Genomic DNA, 17,220 nt, shown 5'->3' with positions numbered 1-17,220 from the left:
ACAGTAAGGTCTCCCTGGAGCCTTCTCTTCTCCAGGATGAACAGTATGATGCTATTCAATCTTATAAATGTATTTTACTTGACCACTACCTTCCTCTTTATCTAGAACAAAAGAAAATTACTAATAGAAACATAAAAAAAGAGAAATAAAAACCACTCATAACAAAACAGTCACACTCATTCAGAAAATTTTGGAGGTATTTTCTATGATATTACTTCATATGCTCAGTTGCTGTGTACTTTAAAGTATTGAACTTACATATATATATTCTAGCAGTAATCATCCTCCATTCCTGAAGAAACAAAACAGGAAGAAAACAAACCAAGATTTCTTTTCCAAGTGCACCTTTTCCAAAAGGCACGTGGACCACATTAGAAACTTGTGCAGAGTCTAAAAATGAACACTGTTTGCATGAAAGCTTCACTTTGTACATCTGACCTTTCCTTAGCTAAAGGTGATTAAAGAGCTGTTTTAAAGTTGATGCCATGAATGCATTAGAGTTTGTTCAAGTTCTTCTATATTCATCGTGTGAAACAAGAACAAAAAAGGAAGTACATTTTTGGAGGAAACATCCATTTACTGCTTTCTGTTTAGTGATCAGCTTCAAATCAAAGGATCTTTGGAAATTTCTGTCATTTACCAAGAATCTATTTGACATTAAAAATGGTCTCCTAAAATTAACACACAAAAATCTGGTAAACACAGTACCAGAACAGCTGCATTTTCTGGTGAGTATTGACTGAAAACCCTCACCTGCTTCATCTCACTCTTCAATTTATTAATACCACTTCTTTCTGTTTTGGTTGCTCCAGAATGTCCCATTTCATGAATAGAAATTGCAGGGCTAGATGAAGAGGAATCTACAGGTCGCACTAAAAGAAGCAAATGGACATTTTTAAAATTCTAGGGGTAAAAAAACAGATGAATTTTTATCTAGAAGTTAAAGATAAAAGCATATCCTTTCACAAGTGTACAATGCTCTCTGTCACAGCATCCTTTCAAATCATGTCAATAGTTCAAACCTGATTATATCAAGTCAGGGGCCTAGATCCATACTTGGATATTGGGACCTGATTTTCCAAAACACTGAGCAATCATAGCTTCAAAAGACATCAGAGTTGCAATGAGCTTGTGAGGCTTTAAGAATGAAGGTGGGAGACAGCTAAAGTGCCAGTCAGGAATACCTGGGCATCACAGACATGCTCCTTGAAAACAGGTTAGATATGCCCTTTTTATGGTCTTCATTCGGTCATATAAAATTTCTTCATTTTAAAAGTTTGCCTTCATATCATTGAAAATTGATACAATCTTATTTCAGTGCAGGACAGCTTCCATCATATGTGTTTTGTTTATTCCACAGCAGACATACACAGGTACTGGCCACCCATGATTCATAATACATCATCTATACCTCTATTTTACCTGCCAAGAGTAGATTCCAACTTATAAGACAATCTAACTCTGTATTTATAGTTCTCACTTAACAAATACAAGTACCTAAGTGGACAACTTACAGCTTCTTTCCACACCGAACTCTTTTCCACTGAGAATATGGTGTAGGAGATTTTTCATATCAAAGGGACTTAGATTCATCAAACTCTCTGAAGCTTCTTCACCTAGTTAAAACAAAACAAAAAGAAGAAAAAAGATAAACATCACTATAGGTTGCTTTACAGGTTGTTTTCCTAAGTGAACTGCTGACTGAATGAAGTTCAGTCACATTTCCTTTGTGGCTAGCGCTTCCTTTAAAAAAATAATATGTAGAGTCACATTTCAAAGAAAATACGTTTCAAGACTAAACAACAAACACTGCATGGAAATAACGCTATTTGCATTAGTGAACAGTATGCTGCAGCTTGTGTGAAATCTCAATGAAGCTGATGAAGAGAAAGCAGTTGCTCCTTTGTAGAGCAAGATCGCTTGGAAAGGCATTACAGCCGTCTCCCAAAAGCAGATGACATGCAGATCTAAATTACAGAACCAAAGTTATCCCATAAAGAAATGCATGCATGTGGAAGGCTTGTGTTCTATTGATTAAAGTACCATGCTCGGAAGTGAGAGAGAGAGAAAAAGCACATGCATACACATGAGCACACGTGTGCGCACAGACAAATCTCCCATAGGAGAACATGGAAAAGGCAGCAATGAAGCTGAGGGCAGTGTACAAAGCAGCTGGCTTTTAAGGCTAAGGAATAACAAAAGGGATCCCAGGAAAGAGAGGCTTTGCACTGTGAACAAAGCAGCTTCCGCTCTTCAGCTACAGGTTTGGGGGAAACAGGGCTTTCTGTACATTCTTCATACAGAAACAGAATTATCCCAGAGAATTACTTGGCTCCTTTTGTCAACTTCTCCTAAGGGAGGAACCTGCCAACCCCCAGTGGCAGCTAGCCACTCAAGTTAGAGAGCAGCAGTGTCCAAAGCGGGCTGAATCTAACCACCTCCCAGGGACCCCCACTTCACTGCAGGAGGGAGAAAACCAGGGGAGACCGGAAAATATGCTTCCACAAAGTTACCCCCCTTTAGGGTGCGCTAGGGCATCAGAAACGGTAACAAGAGCTGAGCCACAAAAATATGGCCCAGATCATGCTCCTAAGTGTCAGCATTTGACTATATATTTGTCACGTTAACTTGATTACTTTTCATGACTGCTCCTTCTTAGACTTCTGACCCCTTTAAATGCAGAAAATTCTTCAATGATTTTTCAGATCTCTCTTCAATCATGATTTCTCTCTAGTTTCACTTTTCCAAAATGAGTTTTAAAACATTTTTGCCTTGCACCACTTGTTGTTACTTAATTCTTGGGTTTTTGTAGGGCATATGCAACATCTTGGAGGCCCATGAGAATTTTTTTTACTGACCTCCTGGCAAAATAACGTATTAGTAGCTGAAATCTAAACAGCAAATATTTTTCAACTAAGTACATTCAAGGGGAGAAGGCTTACACATAAATGGAAGAAGATCAGAAGTTAATTTGAATAAAAACTACCAGAAGTATGAATTAAGGCTCAAATATTCAGAAGATACCTAGGGTCCTAATTCTCATTGACGTTAGTGGCATTGGGCCCCTAAATAAACACACATGCAATTTCATGACCTGGACCTCAAACACTTACTGAAAGTCAGGGGACTTAAGTGTTTAATATCCACTTCAGTTTGAGTAACTGGGGAATGAGGGGGCAGGAATCTTTCATTAAGTCAAAAAGAGAAGTTATTTTCAAAGTCTGTAACTGCACATGCTGAATGAAGAAGTTAATAAAAGGATTTAACACATACAAATGAAAAAGCAACCACTGAGAAATAATGCCTTAACTACCCTTATGATAAAATTGCTCTTACCTGAGCATTTCAGACTCCGAGCCAGCTCAGTGGCCATCACCTGAATTATCAGACCAATGCGGAGCCTGAGCATCTCCACAAAAAGACTAGGCTGTGACCGGACAAACATCGCCAAGTACATAATTATTTCCTGTAAGGACAAATCCACAAGGGCACCCATTCAGAATGGGTCCTCTGGGCTCTCCCAGTCACAGAGCAAACATTGGCTGAAGAACCCTTTTTACACATGCTGCGCACCTGTGTCAGGACTGCAATACTGATGTCTTGGCCGCTGGCTTCATAAATAAGATCTGTGAGCTCCTCAGGTGGCAGTGGGCTGCAAGAAGGCAAACCACAGTTAGCAGTGGCTCAGGCACTTGCTGTTAACCTCCTGAACAAGCACCAGAACCAAGTCACCCAGAAACATCTTTGCACCGCAAAGGTGCCTACGATTCTGCCTGGGTGGCTGCAATTCCTTCTGAAGGTGAGGAATAAGTTTTAAAACAAGAAATAGCAGCAGAATGGTACCAGCAGGAAGATGAAGGGCAGGCTGCTTCTGTAACTGAGGCAAAGCTCCAACTTACGCAGTAATGATTTTCTCACGGGGTTCTGGTGGCAGGCCCACTGTAAGTTGCTTGTGGCGTGACAGAAGGTCTGTGCATGCCTATCATAATGTGACAGAAAGCAAAAGACCTTTCTCTGAGTCATGTGGAAGTGATACAGCTTTTAATTCCCAAAAATGAAGCATTTCTTTAGCAATTTTTAAGTGCATTTCTATTAATTACCAGACATGCAGATGCAGCAGAATGCTGTTAACTAGTTGCCAGGGATCCCCTGAGGTCAACAGGGCTATGACAGTCTGCCCAGGCTGAAAACCTGCTTCCCTGCTGAGTGAAATCAGCAGCATAATGATTAGGGACTTCAGTGGGGCTGGTAGATCAATAAAGGACTTTATCCTTTATAAGATAAATGTTTGTTCTTTATTTAAGACAAAAACCATTTTTAATCAATGAAAAACTTGGCAGTATTAGCTAAAAAAATAAATCCTGCGTACTAATGTATCTCTTAAAACAAACACACACCAAACATATTGCATCACATTCCTGAATTAGGCACCCTGATATATTCTGAAATAGATGCTTCCCCCAATACCACAGCGTTTACTCTTTTATATCAACCTCCTTTAAAAGTGGGTGTTCAGTTTACCTGTTTTAGCATCCTGACATCACAGAGCGATGTTCCTCTGATTTTGAAGAGTCTATTTTCCCTCCCTTAACGTGGAACAAAACACATAATCTCTACTCTCTTCCTCCCCAATTCTTTGTCAGTATCTTCTCAATTGAACATACATGGCTTTCTGTGAGCATGTCTGTACTGCTCGTCCATCATGTCTTGAGGATGGAAATGGATATGGGCTTAGCGAAGTACCATGCAGGGCGATTATCACAAATTCCTCCCTGCAGATATGACTGTCACTAAAATAGGGCATCCTAGCTGTGACAGTCAAGGGTTTGAAAATGGCCAGGAATTAGAGAAAGAGCTCTTCAGAAATATACAGGGATAAGCAGGAAATGAAACAAATACTTTAGAGTACTTGACAGGCAATATTTTTGTAATATTCAAAATCAAATCTGTACCCTTACAGTGGATCTTTCTTGTTACCATTTAATAGTCCCAGATATTTTAATTCCTCTGAGCATCCACACCCACGCATACGGCAGACTGTCTGCCCAATGGGACGGGAATTGGTAGAACATGTTTTTGCATCATTGCTAGCACCTTGACATACGGGTGCTTCAAAAGTGTTCATGCTATCACAATAGCAATAGACAATTACTAATGACAACTACAGCTTTCAAAGCACATAATTAAGCATCTCTGATTAACAGAGATGAAATGAAGCCTTCACAATAATTTACAGTGTGACATTCTCAGTCCATGCCAACATTAGCACAGTTCACAGTAGAGAAGAAAGGTAAAGATGTCATAACAAGATTTTCAATCAGAAAAGCAACCAACGTTCACTGAAAAATGCTGCGCTATGTAAGTTGTGAAGTAAGACCAGAAGAGGGCAAGGACAAGCCCCATTGGCAAACTGGTAGTTTTATCTCTGTTTCCAGGCAGGAAACTGAACCAGCATTATTTATATTTCATACCTCAGCCAGGACTTCCACTCTCTTTTTAAGTATACCAGAAATATAACGGATCAAGCCCCATTCTTGATTGAGGCCTGCCTTTCTGTAGAGCTCATTGAGTAGGCAATGAACAGTAACGCCGTACTGTCCATCCAACTCTGTGTCCCAGTCAGCGCCTCTGCCAGAAAAGACACAGAAGGTAATTGTCATCAGATAAAATGCTACACTGCTTAACCTTACCACACAACACGCAGCCTGATTTTGATCGCATTGCTCATTTTGTTGACAGAATTAAGTAGTACATGGCACATGTGGGCCTTCACCAGAGATCAGTTATATGTGGACAAAACCTTCTTGATACCAGGAACTTTCATATTAACTTGAGCACTCACTTAGCCATGAGATTGTGACTTCAAAGCAACCACCCAAGGGATTTCCCACCAGGCTTTAAACTGAGCATGGACGCAGACCGTTTGCTGGAGGAACGCTCCATGTGGTGCTTTTTCAGAGCAGAATTCAGCAATGTCTTCAGTACTGCTGAAGACTGCACCCATTTTTCAGATGCCTCAGGGGGCTGTATAAGCTTTTTGCCCTGCCTCTTTCTTAGCTATTAACTAAGCTTCCACACTGCTTACGCCATTACTGAAAAAGCAAGAGAGATTTCTGTTCCCTCCTGGTTGTGAAATTCACTGCATTATGGCTTCTCTTTGATAATGTTTTGAAGCGTCATAGAACGACCTTTCAACTCCTGCTAGAGGGACAGAGTCCACCAGAAGTCCACCTGCTTGCCCAACAGAGACTCCCATGATGAAACAAGTCCAGAACAGGAAATTAAGGGCATTGCATGTAGTTAAACAAAATATTTTTTCAGGATTTCCTTTGCTCTTTAAGAGAGGCTGCTAAACATTTTGCTTGGGAAATCAAGAAGATCAATGAAGAGGTCCTCACAGGAGAAAGACTAAAATAAACAAAAATACAATCTTTGTAGCAGTAAGGAAGACCATCTGTGATTAACACATGCTTGTCTTTGTACCCAAAGTTAACTTCCTGCCAGGTTCCAGCAGTATTCTCCCGCACAGGACAAAAAGCCCAATAAATGCACTCCAGAAGATGATTCCGTTGGTTTGCACTTGCATTTTGTTCCCATCAAACCTATTTAAGTAACAGCTGTTTATAACCCAGCAGCTGGGATTAGACTGTTTCCAAGAATGTTTTGAAGAGCACTGAGTTTTAGCCAGTGGTGCACTTAAACGTGTAGAGGGATTAGAGGAAAAATAGTGACTACTCATTAAAATTGCGTTTTGCTTTTAGTTAGAAAAGGACAAGACGAAGTTTCTTTTCACTTCCCTTCTTGTGCATAAAAATCACACCCAATCTTTGTGAACTTAACAGAGGGCCAACAAATATAGCAAGGTGTCTTCTCATTCATGGAAGGGATTTGCGCATTCCACTTGTGAGCCTTGGAGCCTGTATGTACTCGCACCTGTGTGCCAACTCTGAAATTTGCACAAGCATTTTTTTGTATCCAAATGTAATCAAGCTAACCGAAAATATGCTTGTTAAGGCACAAAACATTTTAACCTCTCCCCTCAAAACACAACCCTGAACAGTGGAAGCTTTTGCACAAGAATAATCAGACAGTTGTGACCAAACTTAAAGATGCTGAAGTTGATACTCAGATAACTCACTTTAGTATATGCAAAATGTATAAGATATCTGCTTGATCATGGAGTGTTGGACATTCCTTCAGCTGTTCAACAAGCTTCCTGCAATCCAAATCACCATGAGCATCTTTAGGTAAGTGCAAAACATTTTCACATTCCTGATAACAAAGATGGATGAAAAATCAAAGAAATTATCTTGAAAAAAGTAGCAGATCAAATTCAAACTGTAACTTCCCATTAAACAATACAACAGACTTGCAACATAACTCTGCCCTTGAAATACAGACACAGGACATAATTCTTGCCAGACTACTGCAGACATGAAAAGGAGATTAATCCCAGGAAACACAACACCCAGAATGGAACTTTGTCTCTAGTTTTGGTTCAATCAACAAGGAAAGCCATTTTTTGGCCAAAACAAAGAAATATTTTGTCAAAGAAGGAAACCAAATTATTTGCACGCCTTTCCTGTCATTTGCTTGTAAAGAGAAAAGCAGAAGGATACTACCTTTTTTTAGTCGAAATAACATAGAGTGTTTTGAGTTCCATCTCTAACCTGTATATATGTGGTGTTTTATGAATGCAGGTGTTACCATCATAAATTTTCCAAGCTTATGAAACTAACATGTTAATTAATCAGATGATGCAATCCTGTGGTGAGTTCTTGGATGAAGAGAAGTTTTGTTTAATAAGCTATTCAGCAATTTATACGGTCCTAAAATACCATTTCCACAAACAGAGCTTGTAGAGTGGAATCCTTCGGGAGGCTGCATACAACCTCCTGTAACCATTCTCAGCAACTGGTCACATATACTAAGACAAAACAAGTGCCCAGCACAACCCCATCTTCATGCCTTGTAGTGGGATTTGGCTGGTGCCTTAAGGACACCTGTCCTTTCACGCACTCCCCTCCTGCCCCGACATCACTATAAACAGCATTTCTTGGAGAACATCTCTAAAGGCCGTGAACATCCCGTCCTTCCCTTTGTGTGTTCAGTTAGAACTAAAGACGATGACTTAATCTTTGGCCTTTAAAAATAAGCACCTATTACTTTATTTTCTGTTTGGCACACACAACTAAATATTTTCCACTTGATAACGTCTATTTAACCAAAAAATCTTCACCCAGCCAAAAAATAAATTCCAAAACAAGGGAGCAGCTATCTGCTGCCTCAGGCAGAATGGCTCGCCTGTGAAGGAAAATGAGAACTAGCATAGGGTTTGGCTGGGAAACACAGGAAAGGCCACAGTACTGCATCCTAAAAACACAAACAGCATAAAAATTCCCACAGCTTACCTTTGTCTCAAAGAAATGGGGATGATCAACAAGATTCAGAGACTTCCGGTGTGTGTTCAGAACTTTAGTGGGAAGAGACATAGACACATCTGGAAAGCAAAGCCACCAGAAAGAAGAAAAAAAAAGTCCATTTCAGTAACACGAAAATCGAAAACACCTACATGAAGCAACAATACTAGATAAAAACAACAGCCAAAAGTAAAATATAGAGGCAACACTTCTGAGATGCTGTGCGTGGAACTCGGAGGCAAACTCGTGTTCTGAACCTTATCTCCTTGCAGGCTTGCTCCAAAAGTGTCTGAGATCAGCATCTCAAAGGTTCAGGAGCTACATGCTCAACTGATACCTCTTATGACAGCCCATGCCTCAGAAATCCTACAGCCCAATGACCTGGCCCTGCTAAATGTTTTTAACATTTTAACAGGAAGTATGTGGAGAAAATGATCTAACTGCTAAGATATCATAATTAAAATGATAATGCTAAATGTAGGCTAATGCTCTGTTAACTTCCTGTGTTGAATTCAATAGAGGATCTGATGATGTGGCACATGAAATATGGAAGACTAACAAAAAAGCTTGGAAATTACTAATTTATACTGAAGTTAAGGGAAGCCTTCCCTTAACCAGGGCATTGAATACTACATACCTACATATAAAACGATGCATATTTTGGAATGTATTTACAAATTCAGTCAAAGCATTATTTTGGTGTAAATCCTCCAAGAAGTCTATTAGAAATGTAGCATAATTAGGAATACTGTCCTGCCTCTCTACTCCATTTATTCTTACATATTTAGAAAGTACATGCATATATTTATGTTTTTCTGGCACTGAAACATTTCATTTCACCACAACTTTATTAAAATAAGAAAGTACATTTTGTCTGCCTTTGTATAAACAACAAGAAAAAAAAATTCACTGACTTGGGTTCTAAAATTCTATCCAACTGAGAAGCTGTAGCAGTTTCCATAACATTAACATTGATTAAATGTTACATTTCATAGCAGGTTATTTATGTATACACCAAGACATGGGATACTGTGGGAACACGACAATAACAGCTTCAGATTCATTCTTATTTCTTGATAACTACAACATACTTGTGCCACTAGTTCTTTTTAAATGGCAGAATTTTGAAATAGTTGAACTTACCCCTTGTAGCACCCAAAACAGTTCTTCTATTATTATCACTGAATAAATAATAGGGAGAAATACCTGGAACCTCCAAGCCCTTTGTCTTGGCCATTATTGACAGTATTTCTTTTGTGGAATGGTTTGCACTGAACACAGGTGGTTGATTCCCAGTCTTTGAAGTTGGAGGCAGGTATGACTTCAGTGCTGTACTCTGAAGGACATCATTTATATACTGATCCAGCTCATCCTGGCTTTCTAGTGTGAAATACATAAAAGAAAAGGTTTATTAAAGGTAAAACCATGATTTATCAGTGCTTTCTTTTTCAAACACACCACTCTATTCTTGCTTATATAGAAAGGCGCACAAAAATGCAAGAATATCAAAAGCAAGAGATTTTTAAGCTGAACAAACTGGGAAGAAAAAAAATGATCGGTTTTTGATGCTTTGAAAACAGTCACATTAAGAAGTTGGTTCTCCCTTTGAAAGGAAGCAAAAAAGTGTTTATCTTGCTGCTAGTCCACAGATCACAGCTGGACTCGATGATCTTAACGGTCGTTTCCAACTTAAGTGATTCTAAGATTCTATCACCTCTTCCACACAAGCTCTTGTCTATGACTCCTCACGGTCTCTTCCTCCCTCTAGCCTCTTCCACAGCCCCCTCCGCCCCACCTGCTGACTCTTCAGACTCAGCTTTACTGCAGCAGTTACTGGTCAACGCCATACTATGAACGTAGGAAGAATATGCACAAATTCCTTCTCCAAATTAAGTCATGCAGGTACTGTCCTCAGATTGATGCATGAGAAACCTGAATGACTATCAACTGCGCACAAAATAGACTCTGCATTGTAGGTAAATCCAGGCTCTGCGGATAGAACTTGACAGAGAAAAAATTTGAAGTGAAAAAACACTACCTTTTTCACAGAAATCTGCTGGATAGCCTCCATATTCACTGTCAGGACTACTACAGCCTTCAACAGGGTCATCAAACAGTTTTACGTCACAGTCTGGATCCAGGAAGCTCAGATACGTATGAAAAGAGGTGGTAAGAAATTCTGATAGCTTGCCTATTTTCACCCTGCAAACAGGAACACATGCCAACGAGCATTAAGATCCACCATTTTGATACTGATTAATGCTCACTGAGCTTCCAACAACTCCTTCAAAATTTATGAGCCTACTGTTAAACCCACCTTTGGTAACTACAAAGCAGCAGATACCGATACTGAGAAAAACAAACACAAAACAATAGTTGCAGATCCAGCTGGGTACTTACTGCTCTAGCCACTAACTGAACCTAACTGCGTTATGGTTAACACCTACAGGCCTAACTCAAAGCCTAATCATGCAGGGTGCTGTATGTTTATATGAAGAGAGACCCTGAACAAAGACCTAAACTCCAAGGATAATGAGAAACTGGGGTTGAGAAGTTCCCATGAACAGCAGTATCTTTTCACAGAACTGCAGTGCTGCTAAAAAACAGAAAGCACATCTGATTGGCAGAGGAAGATACTTATTGAGAGAGGGCAAGCAGAAAGAGAATAGGGAGGTACTGTGTCATCATATTAAATTGCTTTTATATGTAGATGAATGGAACACATAAGCTTGCAAGTACTACATGTAATTCATGTTTAAAACATATCTAATACCTGTGAAAGATAATTACTTTTTAAAAACAGAAGCCTAGCCAAGAGCAAGTTTTTGTATTTCCAAAGGTTTGACATTCGTTTTTCCTTATCCATTAATGGCAGTCAGAGATGGTACACCATTTGGGAGACCGATCTTTTCCATTGCACCTGAGGTCCAGCTACCATCTGACTGCCACATAATAACTACGGCTGAAGCTTCTCTCTCTCTCGCAGAGTTCTAGTACAAGGTCTGTGCACTATCACAAGTTCAAAACTGAGGATTTGTATAGGATTTAATTTAAAAAAATCATGGAGACAATCATTTGGGGGTTCTGAAATTACCTTGCACCTCCAAAATAACCATCCTCTAATTTTCTTATGGTGGCAAGAACTGCTGGATGAATGTCAGTACCATCATCAACTAAAAAAGAATAATGGAAGAGTTGAAGCTTACCAACACATTCTTAAATTATCATGTCCAAATAAAGTGGATTACTAGGTGTTCTCTACAAAGTAAATCAAACAAATTTGCAACAGAACCCACAACTGCTATCAATACTAGCTTATTCAAAAAACCCCGAACAAACAAGCAAACAAAAAACAACCCTGAGACAAGTTCTAAATTGATTTCTCAAGATAAAACCCAACCCTCCCAAGACAGGTTCCAAACGGATTTCTATCAAATGTCTTTGGACAGAAATAGTATGGAGATGATAGTGAGATGCAAGGATATATAGGGGGAGTAAAACCAAAATGAAATATTACCATGTAATCCAAATTCAGCATACACTTGAAAAAGTTAAACTGTACTTTTGATGTTAAAACTCAGATGTTGAAACAGTCATGCGACCTGTCTCCTCTCAAACTGACTTCTATCCTACTCCCCTGCAATAATCTACTCTGCTTGAAACAGAGAAAATTAAGTTTACCAAGCATTGTGTGGGTGATGGGAAACGTCAGGGTTGGTCTCCCTGTCATCCTCCAACAGGAAGTGAGGTAAGCCAGCTCTGTCTTGAGCATCTCCACAATCATCTGATTGTCTAGAGCCAGATAGAAGTGATGCTGGTCAGTAAACTAGAGAACAGAGAAATACGACATATGAGTAGTTGTCAGTGCTCTCCTTATTTTTTTCCATTTCCTCCCTTAAATCATTCACAAAAGCCGTATGAACTATTCTTGACCACAACACAGACTGCATGAATTAACCTAACAAGGCTTGCAACTGTGAAAAGGAAATCCATGCTTGTGCAGAGTCCATTTTCTTACACTTGTAGGCTGACGAGAAAGAAGTAGGCCATATAAATAAAAAGTAGATAATCACACCCATGAAATAGAATATTCCCAATGATGAATTACAGTAACCTATGACCTGGGAGACAGAAGTACTCTAAATGTGGAAGAAAAAACTAACAATAGCAACAAAAACAATAAATAGGCTTAAGTCCACACTGGGGACTGCGGACTAGTAACTGTATGTCTCTTGGGAACAATCTGAAAGTCAAGCAGAATACAGAAAAGCTGGCAGTTACTGTGGAAAAAAGGTACATTAAATGTACAATGGTAAAGTGTGCTGTTCCCACTACAGAAGAAAGCCAAGAACCATAGTAAGAGACTATTACAGCTACTTCAGGAGCTGGAAACCAAAAAAGCTGGACGAACAATGGAAAGTATGTCAAAGCAGCCACAACAAAAGTTGTGGAAGGACATAAGCCTTGGGGAGGGGTGGAAAAAGGAGGTTGGGATATAAAATAAACATCAATTAGTAAGACACATAATGGTCGAGCAGAAAACATCCTGTAAATGCATCAGAAGTAATAGGAAAATACAGAAGCTGTAGGTCTGTAATAAAGAAAGAAAGGAGGTAGGAAGACAGGATACAGACAAGCTGAAGCATTCGATGCTGACAGAAGAAAACTAGTGAATTATGACCTGTAATACTACTTTTAACGAAGCAATAGGATCCCAGCCTGAGTACGGGAAGAAAAGGTTAAAGAGCATGTAAATTCAAGCTGGCAAAGTCCAGAGAAATTACTTCACAGAACTTAAGGAACTAGCCAGAACAATCCCTGAGCCACTCGCAATTACTTTTGATAATTCAGGAAGAACAAGTCCCAGAAATCCAGAGACAAGCAAACACAAAGCCTGTCTTTAAAAACGAAAAGCCTTTTTAGGCCCTTAGGCTCATAGACCAGTCAAGCCAATTTCAGTGCCTGAAAGTACAGGAAAACAAAGCCAATCTGAGACTGCCAAGATAATTACAAAATGATAAAGCAAGATGGCCAAACAGTCATATCAAAAGCCAATCTCAGCAAACGAGTCTAATTTCCTTCTTTGGGAGCAATTAGATGGTAGGTACAAGAAAGTGGCTGACATCTCTCAACTTTTGCAAATTTTCACACTAGTGAGCTGAAGATAAAACATCTGAGGCGGCAGAACTGCTTGAAAAATTGTTTTCAAAAGGTAGTTATTAACCATTTTTTCAGAATGAGAGGGTATCTAAATGGGGTCAGCCTTTGCCCCACACCTAATCAATGTTTTCATTAGAGAACAGGATGAAATACAAACTACAAAACTACAAAATTTGTGGACATTACTCAAGATCAACACAGATGAGTTAACTGCTAACCTTAGGAAGGTGAAATTAAACATTAATTCCACCCACCCAAAAAAAAGTCAGGGGGAAATGTCTGGCTACAAAGTACAACGGAAGATGTTACGGAGGTTTTCGTCAAACATGGAATAAGCAGGAACTGTCAGTGTGTTGCTGATGCAATGATAAATGCCATTTTAGAATATATTAATAAGTATGTCCATACTTGATACACGGCAAGATTTCAGCTGGAATATTGGGTCCTACTTACATAGTAAAATGCGGACGAAGAGATATTTTGGAAAAAATCATGACTAAGTAATTTTTCCCTAATTCGCGAAAGTGAAAATTGGTGTGGGAAAACAACACAACAAACCAACAATCTGTTACAAAGCTGCTTGTGAACTACTGACATGGCGAAGAACAGGAAGGGAGCCACATTATTTGCAGTAAATCTGGTGTTGTTTGGACATCATGAAGCACTGCAGAAGCTATCTATGGAGTCCACTGAATGTCTTGCACTGGAATTTAAAGACTGCATTAGTTGAACATCTATTTAGGAGACTGTCAGCATTCTTTATCCTGCTCCAGTTGCACATGTTTGGAGTAGGTGATCCCTCAGTCTTCTAGTACCAACTGCTAGAATAAGTTTACAGGAGTGTGTCATATTTCATTAAATGTATAAATAAGAGCCATTAATTCTGGGAGAATCTAAACTTCCACCTACATTGAAAAAGGCACTAAACGGAAAACAAAGACAGAACATCCCTTTCTCAGCACTCTTGACCCTTTCAACAACATAATGAAAAGATCACATCTTAGTCTCTTGGGGGTTATAGTACTTGACACGCTTATGCGAAACTAAATTTTCCATCAAAGCAATCAGCAGAAAGATATATTAAGTGACCTATTTCTGGAGAAACGATTTCATTAGCTAGAATGTTGGTTTGGGCAGAGATCAGTAACAACTCTGTACTATTGATTTGCTGTGTTCTCCTAAGCCAGAAGTCAAAGAAGCCAGACTCCGTATGACAGAAGAGAGATTTATCAGCACTCCTATCATGTTGATCATCCAACGCTCTTAAAAAACCCACAAAGCAAAGCACATCTGCTTTATCAGCCCTGCTCTACCAAAGTAGTGTGATGGCATGTAAAAGCAAAGCTCTCCACTAATGATTAGCCATTAAGCAAGCAGTGATTTCCCTGTCAGCTTTACATGCTCACCTGAGGGGTAAAAGCAAATATTTGATTTCTTATCATGTACAGCTTGGAGGTGCCTAACACTCCAATGTGTCGGTGTGGCCGTCCACTTAATTTCATGTTCTTGTTCCGGCCTGTAAAGAAAAGAGAAAGAAAAAAAAGTCTCACCTAGCATTTCCTGTGTGGTTTTCCACAACAGCCATTTTAGACAAGGAGATCTACTTCATTCATATCACCAAGGCAGAAGACAGGTAACACAGTGAGATGCTACAGACTGGTGTGTTTTGTAGTAACCACCAATATAATAGCTAGAGTTCTTCAAAGGCCTGATTAAAATAAAAATTTTGGCTTCACTGACCACCGGATTGGGTCTTTTAATTATAGTCATTGCTCAGCACCCAAATCTTCCCCACCAATGACAGGAGGTATGACCTTTCAAAAACCAGGCCATCAACATACAACAGAAATTGCAGTGCTTTCACTGTAGAACCTTAAAAATTCTTGCCCACAGAAGGCTAAATCCAAATACAAGGTACATCCAAATACAAAGATTTTCATTCATCAGGCTAATAATCCCCACTTTTCTCATTAGAGCTTATTAGTGAATGATCCACACTGCACGCTTTGCTCCAGCAGCCAGGAGCTGACTTGAATCTGTCTGACAAGGAATATGAGCCAAACAACAATGTGCCTGAAAAAATACCACTGTGAACGTTCCCAAAGAAGTCACTGTTAAAAACAATACACCAATGTGTCAAATCATCCTACTCGCCCCCACTAGTGAAAGAAAGCTGTTATGAACTATTATGAAATAAATGTAAGCTTCAGCAAAGCCCTGCAAATGTTTCATTTGTTAAACGTTCTTTGTGATAAAGAGAAAAATTCCTTCCCAAAAGCAGCACATGCAATTTCCCTTCTCCATGAAGGGCAGACTTTCTAAGACTTATCTGAAGGCCCCATTACTTTGGATGCTTCCAAAAAACTTCCTGTTAAAACAAAAAAAAACCAACAAAAACCACAACAACAACAAAAAAAACCCCAAAACCCACCCCATGAACAGCCTCATACTCTCCCTCAGCATTATCCATAACCAAATTGCCATGGGAACATGCTCCAGACTGACAGAAAAGCACGATATGGCTCCCCACGTCCACGCTGCAAAGGAATCTACCAGTGCTGATTCACCCCACCTCAATTTTACTTTGTAGTAACATTCACAATTTTGAGCATTGAGTTGCTGGTATGCTTGAAGTAGTAAAACTAAGTTCAATTAGGAATAGATAAATAACAAATTTTCCACCAAGACCCCACTCATTCCAGCAAGGATTATCAAAAGAGACAGTTATCAAAAGATTTTCAACTTAACTAGAACTAGTAGGAGTTCTGAGGCATTTATTTAATCCAACTGCCAGACTCTGGGGAAAACAGGCCTCTAGGGCCACGGCTGAGGAACTGGAACGTATTTAAAGTCCTGTGCTTAGAAAAGCTCTAGAGGCTTCTGAGTTTGCAATAGAGACAGAGAGCTTCAGCAGCTCAACTCAGCTCAGGGTTGGAAGGAACATTAGCAAGACAGCTCAAAGATGCTCTAATAGCAGCACAGCTTCCCTGATTTGGAACAGAAAACTTCCCAGGCTGTCTTCTGGTAGAATGGCAACCACACTGCTCAGACTTAAAAAAGAAGTACTCTGACTTCTGAAAGGAAAAACATCTGATTTTTTCCTGTGTTTTTCCAGGCATTTTTTCTAAAGCCAGTTTCTCTGTGGAAGTAGTTCCTGCAGGACAAAAAAAGAGATAGTGCTTGCCTAACTCCAAGGGCACAGGGAAACTTGCATTTTGGCCACCTTTTCTAATAAGGCGCTTTTTTTTTCCCCTGTTGGAGTCCTTTATTTAAGACAGAAGTTCTAATTTTGTTACGCTTCTTTGCACAAATGCATTTTTTTTTAAATTAAAGAAATTGATTTAAATAAAAGAAATTAAATCAAGGAAGTTGAGACAGTGTGAAGCAAGAAAAGCAAAAAACAAAACACCACCCTTAAAAAATACCTTGCACATCAGTAGAGAGAGGCTTCCATGTTCAACTACCTACCCAGCATGGTATAGAGATTACTCAGGATGCGAGCTGGCTGCACTCGTAGCGGATGGATATCAGCAATGCTCTGAACATTGATTCCATGGTCTTGCAAGAGATTCTTAATTTGATTAGATTCTGCCAAAACAGTTACTGCATAACAGAAAACAAAAACACCAGTAAGAACCAA

At 39.4% G+C, this 17,220-nt stretch overlaps 1 protein-coding gene across 2 annotated transcripts in view; it reads right to left on the bottom strand.

Annotated features, from left to right (window-relative positions):
- The window catches only part of PHKA2 (phosphorylase kinase regulatory subunit alpha 2), a 44,516-nt gene that overhangs the window by 8,233 nt on the left and 19,063 nt on the right, over positions 1–17,220 (bottom strand). For both annotated transcript variants that reach the window (XM_075175331.1, XM_075175340.1), the window contains exons 14-27: positions 17,049–17,183; positions 14,987–15,096; positions 12,102–12,246; positions 11,515–11,593; positions 10,459–10,622; positions 9,627–9,800; positions 8,412–8,500; positions 7,139–7,272; positions 5,472–5,628; positions 3,900–3,979; positions 3,574–3,652; positions 3,337–3,466; positions 1,515–1,616; positions 754–872 (exon numbers count right to left, since the gene is read on the bottom strand). In XM_075175331.1, coding sequence (XP_075031432.1) covers positions 754–872; positions 1,515–1,616; positions 3,337–3,466; positions 3,574–3,652; positions 3,900–3,979; positions 5,472–5,628; positions 7,139–7,272; positions 8,412–8,500; positions 9,627–9,800; positions 10,459–10,622; positions 11,515–11,593; positions 12,102–12,246; positions 14,987–15,096; positions 17,049–17,183 — 1,697 coding nt within the window. The remainder of the gene's footprint in view (positions 1–753; positions 873–1,514; positions 1,617–3,336; positions 3,467–3,573; positions 3,653–3,899; positions 3,980–5,471; positions 5,629–7,138; positions 7,273–8,411; positions 8,501–9,626; positions 9,801–10,458; positions 10,623–11,514; positions 11,594–12,101; positions 12,247–14,986; positions 15,097–17,048; positions 17,184–17,220) is intronic.

This window comes from Calonectris borealis, chromosome 1 (genome assembly GCF_964195595.1).
Source record: "Calonectris borealis chromosome 1, bCalBor7.hap1.2, whole genome shotgun sequence".
Classification (NCBI taxonomy): Eukaryota; Metazoa; Chordata; class Aves; order Procellariiformes; family Procellariidae; genus Calonectris; species Calonectris borealis.
The sequence above is the reverse complement of the archived record's forward strand: the minus strand, read 5'-3'. Positions and strand labels throughout refer to the sequence as shown.